The sequence below is a fragment of the Apteryx mantelli genome, chromosome 2, assembly GCF_036417845.1.
Source record: "Apteryx mantelli isolate bAptMan1 chromosome 2, bAptMan1.hap1, whole genome shotgun sequence".
In the NCBI taxonomy this organism is placed as follows: domain Eukaryota; kingdom Metazoa; phylum Chordata; class Aves; order Apterygiformes; family Apterygidae; genus Apteryx; species Apteryx mantelli.
The window spans coordinates 114,978,793-114,993,882 of NC_089979.1; the positions used below are offsets into that span (position 1 = coordinate 114,978,793).

Sequence of the window (15,090 nt, forward strand, 5' to 3'; positions counted from 1 at the left end):
ATGGAGCATTTCATTTTGAAGAGACCTGCCTTTGGAAGGAGTATCCTGTTACAATGCTTTGCCTATATTAAAGCAAAACACAGATGCTGGAGTCAATTAAAAACCCTGTTTCCTGAGAAATTAATCCAAAATGAAAATTTATTCTGCATTAAGTTAAATAGGCCATATCGGATCCTTCTTTGCTGATCATAAATTCAACAAACTGTAATTGTCATCAGTCATGCCTTTCTTTCAAAGCTTTCCTGCAGGAACAGGCCAAATACTGCTGTATAAAAAATTAAATACCTTAATTGCTATTAAATTATTGTTGTGGTTTGGTAAACTGTTTCCTTCCCCCTCCCAACACCAAACAACTCAGGAATGTGAATTTCTCATAACAGTGTTGCTTACAATGTTTAATACTTTGCTGTTTTGGTATTTCTGAGGAACACCTGTCTAAGAAACACTTGTTTTCATGTGTACTTCACATGTACACATCAAGCGCACATATTCCAACAGCTGTGTATCAAACAGCAACCAAATATAAAGAAATTTCTGTTTACTGTGGCAAACAAGTTGGCCAATACTGGAACAAACAAGCTAACTAACTAGAGCAGAAATTGAGCAAGTCATCTCCGAGAAGTTTTTTTAAAAGTTATTCTTTGTGAGCTTAGTTAAGGCTGTCATTCCTGTGTTATCACTTTTGTCCATTGACTGGGATGATGACCACATGGAAAAAGCCTAAACTAGCTTCCTATAAGACTTTGTCCCAAGCATCACTACAGCTGAAGACAAACAAACACCCACCCCTGTGTTTAGCGAGGCAGTAAGAAATATGTGCATTGTTTCAACAGAAACACTTGATAGACTAATATTCAGATCATAATCATTACTGGAACATGGTTTAGAGGCGTAGTCCCTAACAAAGTCTTTTAATGCTATCTGTGCACATGTGCATTTCCCCCCCCCCCCAAAAAAAAAAATTACACAGGATAACCATTTCATTCTCAAAGCCATTTGCTCTTCTATACCAGCCATTTTGTTGCTTACAACAGCAGGGCTCTTGTTCCAGCCCGGTTTGCTGGAAGCTTCTGACTGAAAATAAAACTGGTCATAGTGAAACGTCACATTGCTGTAACATTCCTCCATCTATACAGAAGCACTTATGCAGAATTTGTATAACACAATCTTCCCCCCCCCCCAAAAAAAAAAATGTTCTGCAACTTGCATCACGACACAAGTTCACAGTGACCCCCCAAGCTGGAAGAAAAGGAAAATGGCTCATAGTGGGCACATTTAAAACTATTGGTCAAAATACTCCAAAAGTAATATTCCAAGTACGCTCTTTGGCTAGAAAGATGTTTAGCCTTCCCCACCGCGCTGCTTCTGCTTAAGATTAGCATTTCAAGTGTAGAGACCTGCAGAGACAGCTGGAAAGTGAGGCTACTAAGGCTATAAATACATAGGAAATAAAAAACTTACTAACCAAGAGCGGAGATTAATCTTAATCAGCATGATCAGAACCTTTAAAATACAGCAACTAAAACTTTGGGTAAAGGGTGCTTTGTGAACTTCTGGCAAGGGCCTTCAAATAAGAACGGTTAAACTTCAGTGGGACAGGGGAATCTTAATAAAAGTGGGAGAAACTGCTCGCACCTTGGGGCCAGCAAGACGAGCCTGGCAGTTGTTCTGCACGCGCCAATAGGAGATCGCAGCAAAACAAATCACAGTAAGTCAAGGCAAAAGGTGATGAATTTTAGCTCTAAGGATAGGTGAGGGCATTACCGCACAGCAGGGAGAAGCTGCTTTCGCAGAGACCGTGGCAGAAGGTTCCGCTTTGTACGAAGTGGCAGTGGCAACAGAGAGCTGCCACGATTCCTCTGGAAGGACGTTCCTGTGGGTAGCAGAGGAGGGGGCAAAACTTGCGAGAGAGGGGATTTATGCTGAGTAAAATCCAGCATGGCCACGCAGGGGCAGAAAGACACGGGCAGGAGCAGGAGCGCGGGCGTGCCGGCAAAGCCGCGCCAAAGCCCGCAGGGGCCAGAGCGCCGCCATCTCCGCCCAGACATCCCCCAGCAAACATGGCGGCGGGCGCCGCGCGCGGGCCCGGCGGGCAGCGGGCGGCCGCCATGACGCGAGACGAGAGCCGCCCCGAGCGCGTTGCCGGGCACCCCGCGGCGGAAAGATGCCCCGGCCCGCGCCGGGCTCCCCGCGAAGCCGGGCGGGCGCCATGGCGGACGGTTACCAGCTGTGGGCGCCGCGCTCGCCCCTCGACGAGTCGCTGCGGTGGCTGCGGGGCGGCGCGGCGCGGCCCGCCACAGCGCACCCCTTCCGCGGCGGCCCCGGCCCTCAGGCGGCGGCGGCGCTCCGCGGCCGCGGGGCGGCGCTGCGGCGGCCGCAGGCCGTGCGCCTGCGTGGCCTGGACGCGGTTTTCGGGCGGCTGGTAACGGCGCAGCCGCCGCGCTGGACCGGGGCGCTGCGGGTGTCGGAGCGCTCGGCCTTCTGCCGGGTGGTGAGTCCGCGGCAGCGGCGGCCCTGCGGGCTGCGGGCGCCGCAGGCCCGCGCCGCCGCCGCCATGTGCCGCCAGATGCTGCGCGCCATCCTGCTGCTCTACGCCGCCTACAAGAAGTGCGCCTTCGCCCTGCAGCACTCCCGCTGAGGGGCCGAAGCGGGACGTCAACACCACCCGCACGCCCGCCTTGCTGCCCTGAACGCCGCCGGGCGCCCAGCCGCGGCGGAGAGGGCAGCTGGGACGGCCCGTTTGCCACCCGAGCTGCAGGCTGTGGCGCGGCAGGCTGAACAGCAGCTCTGGCCTGATGCACTAACGCTTCCCTGGCACAAGGTACGGGTGGATGCAGCTATGTGCAGGCCTCACTGATCCTCTTCGGGACTCTGCAGACTGCTTGCGAGCAGCGCTTGGAGCTTTCTCTGCTTCAGGCTGCACCTCCGCCTTTCAACGCAAGAGTGAGGCTTATTTTGCAGCTTAAGACTGGCTCTCGCACTGGGACAGCGCCTGAGAAAATGGCACACCGCAGGCACGCAGCTGGGATGTGCAGCGTTTGAAGCATTTGGCTTTGGTTACAGCTTGCGGAGGTGATCACCAGTTACAGCTGATGGATGGAAATGTTTGCGCTCAATCTCAGATTATGGAGATGTGAATGCTCCAGTTTACAACATGTGCTGCCATTTATAATCACTACCGTAATAGCCTCAATAAGGAGTGCATTTCTGCTTTATCCTGTTGCACACAAGATTCCTTAGTCTGTCGGAAGAAAATGCTGAAGTGAAATGCTGCTACTTGAGACATGGCCATTTTTCACAGACAATCCTCAAAGAAAAAACTCTTACGCTCGCATGTATATGGGTACAAACGTCAAGATAATTTCCTTAAGCTTACTACCCTCAAAGTAAAATCCTTTATTTGTTCATTTCTTGTGAATGAAGACATTTACAAGAAGACAAAATTTAAGTCTTAAAGTGTTAGTAGATTTTACGTTTTTCCCCACTTCTGTTATTGCTTGTTGACAGCTAATTGATTTGCAAAGAATTTAATTTGCCCGTATTATTCAGAATAAAATCTCTGATCAGTTACAGCTACTAAAGGCAGTATGCATAGATACTCAGTGCTTTGCAGTTTTCAGAGTTACCCACACAAAAGTTTTTCCTCTGTTCTTTTTTCTAGCTAATGAATAGAGGGATCGTTGCAAACAAATTCATGGAGAAAGTTTCCTAAAAATGCTTTTTTGCCCTACACTATTCAAACTTTCTTTACAATTAAATGAATGGATGTGAAATGTCATAAAACTTGTTTACAGCTAATGAAAACAATTTGCAAAGATGTTGTTCTTTGTCTTCAAAGTGAGCAAAATAACTCATTTTTTCCTTTTGTTTTAAATGTCATAAACAATGGATAGAGCTTTTTAGAAATGTACTTCTGGCATCTTACAATCCAAATAAAAAATTGTTCTGATTTATTTCCTGCTAATATAGGTAATTCATTAATAGTTTGTTCCATAGACTACAGTTACAAATTATTATGAGAATTATAGCTGCTGTATGCAATTTTAGTTAATCTTGCCCATAAAATCACAGGAGAAGAAGCATTTGTAATGCATTCTTGGTCAATATTTCGCAAAACACATTGATTACATAATCATTACTCATTCAGGCTTCAGAGATAAACATTCAGCATTGTCTTCACTTTCAGCCTTTGTTTACAACAAGCTTCAGAAATGTCTTCTCATGCATTCACCCTTGATTGTGAAAAGTCTTGTGTCCAATCTCTCAATAGTGGCTGATTTGCTTTCTAAGCTATCTGGAACAAGCTAACAGGTCAGAATGGGTGAATGGTGCTGCTGGGAAGTATAACAAAAAAAGTACTTGCTATAGAATATATGTTTTATTGCTGATACATTAATATTTTTAATGAAGAGCTCAGCCTAAATAAGAATCCAAGGTCTGTGCTCTGCTTCTCCGTGGTACAGCAATAAGGTATTAAAAAGTAAGTGCAAGCTTTAAGAGTGGCTTTGGAGCTGGATCTACACTTTCTGATTCAGAGTTGCCTATAAAAACTGCATGGAATCAATCCCACAGCAGTATAAACTGGATTTTTCCATTAAGTTCTCATCAGACTCCAGTATTCAAATCTGGCTCTGTTGTTTCAGCTACTTTAAAGACAGTTTCATGTCTTCTTTCCATCTGAATGAAATGCTGCCCTGTAACTAGGAAATGTCAAGCATAAGTCACTGCAACTCTGGAGAAATAATACTAGTTTATGCAAATAGATTATTTGGCTAATACCTCTGATTTTTCTAAAAACTTTAAAGAGTAGTCTTAAAAAAGACTTTCATGTCAGTCCTGTTAATTGCTATGTTGGTAGATAATCATGAGGGAGAGATTCTGGAACAGTTTCTTCATAATCTTTGCAGAAGGTACTGATATGAAGCTGGCATCTCTACCCAAAAGTAGACAGTACCATGGCATTGATCTGAGGCAGAATTGTAAAATACCTAGCTAGTTTGCCATCCACATCCTCTCAAACTAAGTCATAGCCAATCAACCCCAAATAAAAAGTCACGGTTCAGTGGGAAGAGCTGAGACACCATACACAAAAGTTGTGTAAAAAGAAACCTTGTGCTTGGAAAAGTTGCAGGAGATACATGAGGAACATCAGAGCTCTAAAGCTGTTCTTCTAATGACTCCTGATCATAACGTACTCCTGCAGGGAGAAGATCATCATTTTAACAGATCAGGTGCATTTTTATGATACAGACAGTGCTCTGGATGGTTTGCTGGTCTGTAATGAAAGGAACTACAGGACTATGTCAGCTGATGTAAGCTGCTATGGCTTGCAGTACCTCACTGGAGCTGCATGAGAAATAGTCTGCTTATGCTACTAAGCATCTAGTCTAAATACCTGCTTTTTTCTTTATGTGTTAGTGCTTAAGCAGTTAGCCACAACATGGAGCTTTGCTTCTTAGAAATTGATGATGTAGGTTGGGTTTGTTTGGCTGGGGTAGGGAGTTACTGTTTTCAGTAATGCAGTCCTGTTTGCATACAAAGAGAGCAGAAAGTATAGTTTCCCTAAACTCAGGATCTGTATTGATAAAGTCTTTTTTCCAAAAAGTCCTGTGCACCAGAGGCCCTTCCTGTCCCTTTTCAATCTCATTCTCTCACTGCCTTCTCTTGTGGTTTGCTCACTTTCTAATTCCTTTCACACATAACTGCAGTCAAATCAATGCCCAAACTCTTGTGCTTACTGCCAGTTTTCAAGGAACCCACTGCAGAGTTCCTGCACAGGCTTTATCTTGCTGCTCCATGCCTTGGGATAGTGATTGCTGTCGATTCAATTGACATTAAACAAAGATGTGTAATTGCTATTCTGTTTTCTCTGAATGAGAACTATGCACCATACCTGTTACCTTCAGTGAGATCTGAGCTTGGACACAGATCGAATGGCAGCCACCCACAGCCAGCATTACAGGACACCTCAGGATGTATCTTGTTCAAGAGCCAGTTAAACGTTTAAAGGAGTAGATGTAAGCATTTATTTCTATATTATGTCTCCAAGCCAGCAGGCACTTACACTTGCTCAGCTTCACCAGTATAAGTAAGTTGCTCCCTTTCAGTTCGATTGGTGCAGTTCATAGTAGTACAGACAAACCCAAACATAAGAAATAGCAACTCTTAAGTCTTTAAATAATATAGCACAATACCCCCTGCTCCTGGGGACGCACTTACTGTACCCAACTCCAAGTTAACACTTGTGCTTTTGAGACAATAGAGCAAACTTGTTGTGAAATCTAGATGTATTTATGCAAGCCTAATAGAAACCTCCCTTCTAAATAATAAAATTCCTTTTAATACCTCCCTTCGAAATTTCACCTGCAGGCAAGCAATTTCCCATTTCTCAGTGTTAGAGCATGCCTTTCTCTAGCAAAGGAGACGTTTTCGACTAGCAATGTTGCTGCAACCTAGCTTGGTTTCTTTTTTAATTTTATCCTTACAAATAGTTTGGTAATAATAGCAAATGTCACTGGAAACTGTGACACTAAATAAGCATCCCTTTAGATGGATGGCAGCTTTAAATTTTCCTAAATATGAAAATTTCAGAGCGCAAGTTCTGATCAGCTACTGGTAGACGCAGCAGCAAAGCTTGATCTTTTCAGATTCCTTATGAACATGCTCTGTAATTCTCCTAATGCTGCTTTAGTCTTACCATTTCCTGAAACAGGTCTGTGTGGAGCCAGATTTACACTTTTGTTCAGCTCAGACCCACTGGCTGTGTTTGGGATAGAAGTAGGCAGGAAAGCTTGGGTTCACAGTGTGACTCTCTCCAAATTACAGACCCAAGGTACAGAAATGCTGTCCTTCTCCATACCAGAAAGGGATATGTAGATTTTCTGTGGAAGGAGAAATTGCCTTCACCATTAAAATGGAGCACACTTTCTGCATCATACAATACAGTTGTATCTATCCTACTTTTTCCTTGACCTCCCCTCGTGTGCATACACACATGCAGCACATGAAAGTGCATGCACACACACACTTAGGTTGATCTGAAGGGCACACCCTTTTCAGGGCTGGGTAAATCATGTTTTCTTACTGCAGCTGATAAAAGTTTTTTTGCAGTCTGCTCTGGAGTTTGCCCAGTACTCTACAAAATAGGACTGATGATAGGGGAGTAGCTGCTATGCATTTGTGACAATTAGTACATCAGTGAACCTTTTTCCTACAGATTTATAATCATAATGTATCTGCAACTTAAACAGTGCAGTCTGTTGCCCAAATTTGTTTCAAAAAGTTCAAGAAGATTGAATTTGACTTCCTCAGTGTCAAGTGAGATAAAATGAGAGCATTATTGATTATTGCCTCAGCAGCACTATGATCGGCTTGCAGCAGCCTGCATGTGCTGCTCTGCTTCCTGAGGAGAATAGAAATTTAAACAGAGAGAGAAGGTGGGCCAACAGCTGCAGATGGTGGTTAAACAGACACTCGTTTGCACACAGTCGCAGAACAATCTTGGCTGTAATAGCTTACTCCTCAAAATGTTCTTAGGATCATTAAACAGAGGCTCCTTTAAGTGTCTGTTGTTAACATGGTTTCAGGGAAAATTTGGCCTTTTCTGTTTGGCCTCAGATTAATTCACATAATTTGCTATTGCCCGTAAACAATCATCCCATCATGTGCCACAGAGCTGATGCTAGTGACAGCACTCCCTGCTCTGCTCCAGAGCGAGGAACAAAGGGCCCTTTACACAGCTTGTGCTGAAGGTCCTAGCAGGTCTTTAGTCTCTTTGCTGAATTGGTGGCAGGTTTTCCACTCAGGTCTCCGGGGCTCTGAATCATTAATGGACCACTCACCTTTGCTCTCAAACCTGGACGCTGGCTTGGTTCAATCCTCAGAGCTGATATTTTTTCCTTTCTGGACTAGCAGATATGATTCATAACATCTCAGGGCACCATCTATTTTCAAAGTTAATCTGATCAAGCCCGTATTTTGAATCACTCTGTTTTTGAATGCTAGTAAATCTACTGCAGATGTGAGACTTCTGCATCCAAGTCCAACTGGCAGGTCATCATGTGCATCCCTATGCAGGTGTGGTGGAAAAGCATCCAGTTCATACATTCAAGTTCTTAAAGGAGTCTTAACACTGGCACTAAGCCTGCAGCTGCATTGGGCTGGCTTGCCTTTAAAACCTCTACAAGCAAGAAGGGGGACTACATCCCCCACAGCTGCCCATAAGATATATGGCTACCCGATCCTCCCTGCTCCTGGGACTTCTTCTGGGGATGGCCAATTGTCTCAGTTCTAATAGGGAATCAAGTTTTGACCCTAAATTAGAGAAACTGCTGCAGCTCTGTTGCATGACTGGCTATTTAGCAGGCAAGCAGAGCATCTAAAAATGCTCCATTCTTCTACATCAGTGCAACACTGTAGATTTTAGGGTAGATTATACAGGCATATAGGTTTTGCACATCACAAGCACAACTGCTACAGCTGGAAGTCTGCAGCTGACTAAATACACGTTACTGTTGAGAAGAGATCCTACAGGCTGGGGTTGATGCATAATTACAGAAGATGGTTGCAAATGTTTGTATTCCTGCTGTTAGTGCTGTTATCAGCATTTGTGAACCCTTTCATCAGTAATAAATTTCTACTAAAAATGCATTTTTTCTGTAGAAAGTACAGAGCTTAAAAAAAAGAGGCCTCGAAAAGAGTAATGATTAGTTAAAACTTTACTAAATGTGTCAGTAAATTCTCTTTAGCAGTCCGACTCATTGCCTGTCTTAATATTATTCTCTTGGCTCAGGGTAGCTTATGCTTATATATAACCACAGCTGCCTTATTAGAGATACATCTTGAGTTTTTGACACTGGAGAATGTAAATAGCACCTCGGAGTCGCATCTCCATTCTTATCTCGCTAATCAGATTCCAAGAGAGGAAGCGATGATGCAAGCCCTGCTTTACTCAGGGGACATGTCCCACCCACACTCCAAAAGCATTGCCCACAGGTTAGTGTGCTGGTGCCAGTGGAAAAAACCTTGCCTCGCTGGCATACACATGAAGCAATGCCCCCATCTGATGAGAGTCCAGGAACATCAGATGAGGTCTCATCACAGAATTTTCTTCATATTCTTTTGTTGGTGGGACAAAGCTCGCCTTTGTAAAAAGTAGACTGCCATATTTGGGAGCTTGGTTCTTTCTCATTAATTAAGCTTGATGAGTCTGAAGGGAACGGGCAACAATCTAGAGAGAAATAATCCTCCTATTGCCTAATTCCTTTCCAAATGTATAGTTCCTTATAGCACATGAGAGGCTATTTTGGAAGAACTGTTGTTGCATCCCCATCCTTCAAACATTTGTGCACATCGTGTATATTGAAGTAAGTCAATCCTGTTGGGGGCCTTCGATTTCAACTGATGTTTTTTCCAATTAGTAAAGATCAAGAAGCATGACTAAAATTCAAATTGCCAGCCTTTGCTGTTTTCAGACATTGGCTGTAAAGCATATTTGTTAAGCACCATCTGCTGTACGTTCAGAAAATAGCAACCAAAATTGCTCTTCTCTTTCCAGCTTTTTAAGCAAACTAAAATGACTTAAATGCTGTCCTTCACACTATCAAATATATTACTTCAGCTCTTGAATGTTTAAACTGTATTTATATAGCTATCCAATTGCATTATCTTTTTATGTGCAGTTACATATATAATACACACTGGGGAGAGACACTTGGGGGAGGAACCGTATTACAAAACACCATGTCCTACAATAGAACAGTGGAAGGAGACAGGGAAATAATAGCTCTGTTGGGCCTGATTGCCAGATGTACTAAATAAAACAGGATGAATAGAACTGAAGACAAAGCATTGTCTTTTAAGGGGAGATTTAATATGTGGTGATTGCAGGACACAATGATAAAAACAGAAGCTATACATCAGTTCAAAATCCTTAATGGAGAGAATTAGCTTTTCAGTATGGTTTAATACTATTTTTCAGGGAAGTGTGGCTGCCTATCAGATCAGCTATTACCCGTACACCCAGCCATCACAACAGCATTGAGGGTGAACTGTAGGTGATGAAGAAAAATTATTTCAATTGATTAATAGGCTGAGTTGAACGAATAGTCTGAAAGGAGTAAAGAAGCCTACAGAACAATTAAATGAACAACAGCTACCAGCCTTTTTTCTCAGTCTGAATGTTAGGCCTTTCTTCTCTATTTTTTTAAGGAAGATTCTCTCTTCTAGTGCTTTGATGAAAAAAATGAGTGTCAGAATCTGTCCGGTTCAGAATGGGATGCACAAAAGCAGGAAGGAAAAAAACTACTACTGTGAGATGTGAGGCACAGGCTGACCAAATGAAAACAGACAGCAGAGATGGAGAAGCTGGAATCTAAGAGATACCCTATTGGAGCTCCTTCTCCTCCTTTCCTATCCTCCCTAGCCCTTTCCCATTCCCCCTGCAGGCCATCTGCTCATCATGCCTTACAAGTATTACTCATTTTGTCCCTCTGTTTCAGCTCAGGGAATTTATTGCCCAGCATGGACCTACTCAGCAGTGAACCTAGGCCTCATGGGTCAGAGGCTGACATCAGCAGGACCTATAGATCATATGTTGGAGGGAGTGCAGGAGGTGACGCTTCAGGTTCAAATGCCATCCTGAAGGTGTGGATTCATCCTGGTCTTTTCCAAGGGTTTCATATGTAAAGCTGAATATCCTCATTATTCATATTGTTCACCCTTTGGTTCTGTGTCCTAAACACCTGAGCTCTGAGCACTTGTAGCTGTTAGAGGTACTAGTGGGACCTACACTCTGCACCCATGAAAAGGGCAAGTGCTCTGAAGAAGGTCAGTCTGTAAACCTTTCATGCTGGGCAGACAAAATGCTGACCATCTTTGAGCTTAATCTCCCCCAATGGCCAAGTGGAGTTTGGCAAGAGAGAAGTAAGGATAAAGTCTGTACCTGTACGCTGCTTGGGAGGAAAATTAATACAGCAGCATTTGCGGTGAGGAAAAACAATACCAAATAACCCTCCCCACTGAGGCAGAGGTCTAGGGGTAAAAGTAACGTGAGCATTTAAGTAGACAGCTGGCATGCTCAGCATCTAGGCCCAGATCACCCCGCCTATGAACTCCAAACTTTGCCACCTCTGCACTACCCTCATGGCTTAGCATTGGAACAAAGGGAAATATGAATGGACGTGTATTAGTGAGATAAGCCTGCCCTCCCCAAAATGAGCATTCGGTCTCTCATGATACTGAAGCAGCCTCCACAGGGTCACTGGGAGCTTCACTTCAATATACTTAGTACAGACCAAGCAAGCAGTCCCACAGCTACAGAGCATACAGCACCAGTAGCCCCATGAGTTTAAAGTGAAAAAAAGGCCAGACTGTCTTACCCTCCAGACTCTCCTTGCCTCAGCCGAGGAGGGAGAAATCCCCTGAGGAGAAGCAGCAGGTCCTCTTCTTGCTCAAGCCAGAACCAGGTCTGCCCTCAGCCCTGCCTTTTGGGTTCACAATCCATACGCTTGCTCAGAAGTAGGGCAGGTTCTTCTTTCCAAAGAATAAAAACACTTAGCAATTGTGAGGCCTGATCTGGAGCCCAATGGACATTAGCAGAAGCCTTGCCCAAATAGAAATCAGTGGATTTCTAACAAATTCATTGATCCTACAGTTTCTGTGATTTTGTAAAGCATTGTCATTCCTATTCCACCTTTGGGAAAAGTGAGGCAAATGGCAGTGAAGTAACTTGGCCAAATGATATCACATAAGCCAGTCACGGACTGAAAAAAAGACCACAAAATCCCAGCTCCCAAATCACAGGTAAAACTAAAGGTGAACATAGTCTACATGGCCCTGCACACCTCCCTCCCCTCCCAAGAAATAACTATATTTACCATCAGTTCTTGGTAGAACACAGTATCAGTCATTGCATGGAAGATGTTGATTTTCTGAATCAGACCATACAAATCAGAACAGTTGTTTTAAGTGACAGCTAGGAAATAATCAGGCGTCATTTTTTATCTACGTAAAGACAATAAATATTAAGTTTATAAGGGAATAAATAATGTCTTTACAAACAGACTCATCACAATCCTACTTTTACAAAATTATATTAGTACAATATTCTTGCCAAAACTGTATAGACACTCACAGACAAGCCTTGTCAAAGTTACTGTACAGTTTTGCAGTTCTATAAGACACATTGAACTACATAATCATTTAAAATTCAACAAAGGTATAAATTGAGGCATACTGAAGACAGAAATTTAGTAAAATTTTAAATATATTTTATATTTACATGAATGCACCACTGGTGAAACCTCTTAAAAAATTAGCATGAGAAAGCAAAGCAATTTTAAACATCAAATTGTAAACATTCTACAGCAATGCTCTTGACATTACAGAGCATTCTCCCCAAATTGCATATCAAATATTTCAAGTAACCTATCCATACATTAATGGCTTCAAACATCTAACATATGTGATACACACTGTAATTTTCCCTGCAGCTTCTCTTCCGCTTGATCATTTGCAGGATAACAGTTAATTATAATGAACAAGATGAACAAGTTTCTCTTGTCTTTTGACACAAGTATAATTCTATGGGTTCCTCTGGAATAATTCTTGATATACATCAACATGAAGAAAATCAGAGCTGTAGATCAGGTGTGGTGGGGTTCAAACACCTGCATATTTACACCTCAAACTAGCAAACATTCAGCTGCCTAACACAGGAGAAGCAATATCTTCTGAACTGTATTCATTTTTTTCATTGTCTTCAAGACACTGACATTTTAGCTGTAAAACTGAATTACTACATATACTCTTTAAAGTTTTGATCCAATTTCTGTAGAACCCCACCAAGTTTTTTCTATAGGTTTCAAAAGCCACCCAAGCATACTCATTAAAGAAGTTCAATACTTTAAACGCAAAAAAACCCTTCACTTCTGAAATCCTTTTTACCTCTTCACTTTCTGTATTCACTCTTCCTTTTTTCTTATTAATACCATTTATCAAAATTTTGTGAAATTAAAGTAACTACAACAAATTACTTTTTTTTTTCCTTCATTTATATGCTATGATCTCTTATAGCAAATTATTTATACTGATTGGGTTGCAGATGCTTTTATTCCAATACAGTGTTATCAGAGATTGATATTAACTATAGCTAGAAGCAATTGGTAGTGATTGTTAGTATGCCAAGAGATGTTTTAGAAATCTAATAATTGAGGACAATCACACCAGAATTGTGTGATCCACAACTATAAAGCTTGGCTGGTGTTAGCATGATCTCACACCAGTTTAAAACCAGTATAGCTAGCAACAGTTAGCTCACTGATATTGTTCCTTACTTTCACCACTGCAAAAGAAAAATCAAGTCCAGTATGTCCTTGTCTTTTAACAAAAAGAAGAAATAAAACAGGGTAGGAAATCAGAGTGTATGAAATTACTGTGTTGACATCAGAAATCAGTAGAAAAATTCTCTCGCATCTTCTAAAGTCTTAATACAAAAAGCTTCAAAAAGCACTGACATCTGTGATGTTCTAGCGGTAGATAGCAGCATGACCATAAAATAGATCTACGTATAGAAATAATGAAGAAATACGAAGTACTATGCTATGAGGTTTAAGACTTGATCTTGCCAGATGCTGAACTCTCTGGCCCTGGCCCAGCAAACCATTTAAGCATGTGGTTAGAAGTCAGCGTGCATGTTACCCCATTGAAGCAAATGAGGTTATTCAAAGTTTGAGCACATAGTTAAGTGCTTTGAAAGATTGGGTCATTAAAGTACCAACCACTTACTGCCAGAGTATGAGGCTAAATTACCGCTATGAACAGGTTGTTACATAGCTGTCCATTATGAGGCTTACATACCATTCTTTGAAGCATGCTTTGAAGCATTTCTTCACCACTGGAGAAGGAAAAAAAAAAACATGTTTCTGTCTGGGCAGGCAATTCCTACATTCCCATCATTTCACTTTCATGTGCAAAACCAAATTATACTGGTGTCCAGGTATAAGCAACCCATGGGGGAATACAAAACATGATAAATTATAATGCAAATTATACAACCCCCCCTTACAAACACACACTGTTAAAGCCAACTTGCTCCTTGATGCAGGCCTAGAAAAACTCATAATAAAAAGGGTAAAGTCATGCAAATAGCTATGAAAATGTCACATTTCATATTTAACATTCCTTAGAATTTTTAAAATACTGCTTGACATTCAGCAACATTGCTGCCTGATAAAAAGACATTGTTGGAAAAAAAAAAAACTTGAGTGCTCTTAGTAGTTAGTAAAACTTGCAATTGTATCTCAAAGCCAGGAACAAGACAGTTACGAATGTGCATTTGTAGCCTTTGCTCACACTATTGTAGACTGGGGAATAGATGCATGTTCACTAAAATATACATCATGGAGGAAAATGAAACAGCTTTGTTTTGTTAGTGGAAGCATGAGGGATCCCCTTTCTGAATTCTGCAGATGTTTGCCTAATCTCAGCCCAGGAAATAAAATCACTTTCCTTAACTTAGGTGACTTGTTCTACTGTGACTTAGGAATTGTGACCAAAAGTAGGAATAGTACCTCATAACTCTATTTTAATTATGGATGTATTCAGATCTCAACATATTCTGTTCTATTCTTATCTCTACATATGATTCATAAGAATATGTACGTAATGAAGTCCACTTCCCAGTTCCTGTTTGTCAAATACTGAAATCTTGGCATAATGTCCCATTAGTCAGGACACTTCCCAAAATGCCTGAAACATCTCACTGCTTTTAGTCAGTTGACTAAATCTGCTTCTTCAGCTTGTCCAGCTGCAAATGTATGGGCTATTAATCTCTGATCTTACCTTGTCCTGTTTTAACAAAGGACAAAAAAAACCACCCTAACTCTACACGGTCACTCCAAGAATCAGTCCAGCTTTTGCAAATGTCAGGTTCTGTCAATGGGAGGCTAAGCAGTGTCGAACTGGATTTGAATCCTGTGTTCAAAGGAAGCAAAACTTCCGATGAGAAGCAACTCTTTCTTTTAGGTTATCTACCAGAATCTACTAATGTGATGTAAGGATAGGGTCACATTTTGGGAAGTATATTAAGAA

The 15,090-nt window shown here is 41.9% G+C and overlaps 1 protein-coding gene across 1 annotated transcript; it reads left to right on the top strand.

Moving 5' to 3' along the window:
• Positions 1-2,209: 2,209 nt before the first annotated feature.
• FANCD2OS (FANCD2 opposite strand) lies at positions 2,210-3,945 on the top strand. The gene has a single exon (XM_067292445.1). The coding sequence runs from the start codon at positions 2,210-2,212 to the stop codon at positions 2,636-2,638; it is 429 nt and encodes a 142-aa protein (XP_067148546.1). The 3' UTR covers positions 2,639-3,945.
• Positions 3,946-15,090: the final 11,145 nt, after the last annotated feature.

Coding starts and splice junctions, on each gene's coding strand:
- FANCD2OS (XM_067292445.1), top strand. CDS start 2,210: ATGGCGGACGGTTACCAGCTGTGGGCGCCGCGCTCGCCCCTCGACGAG.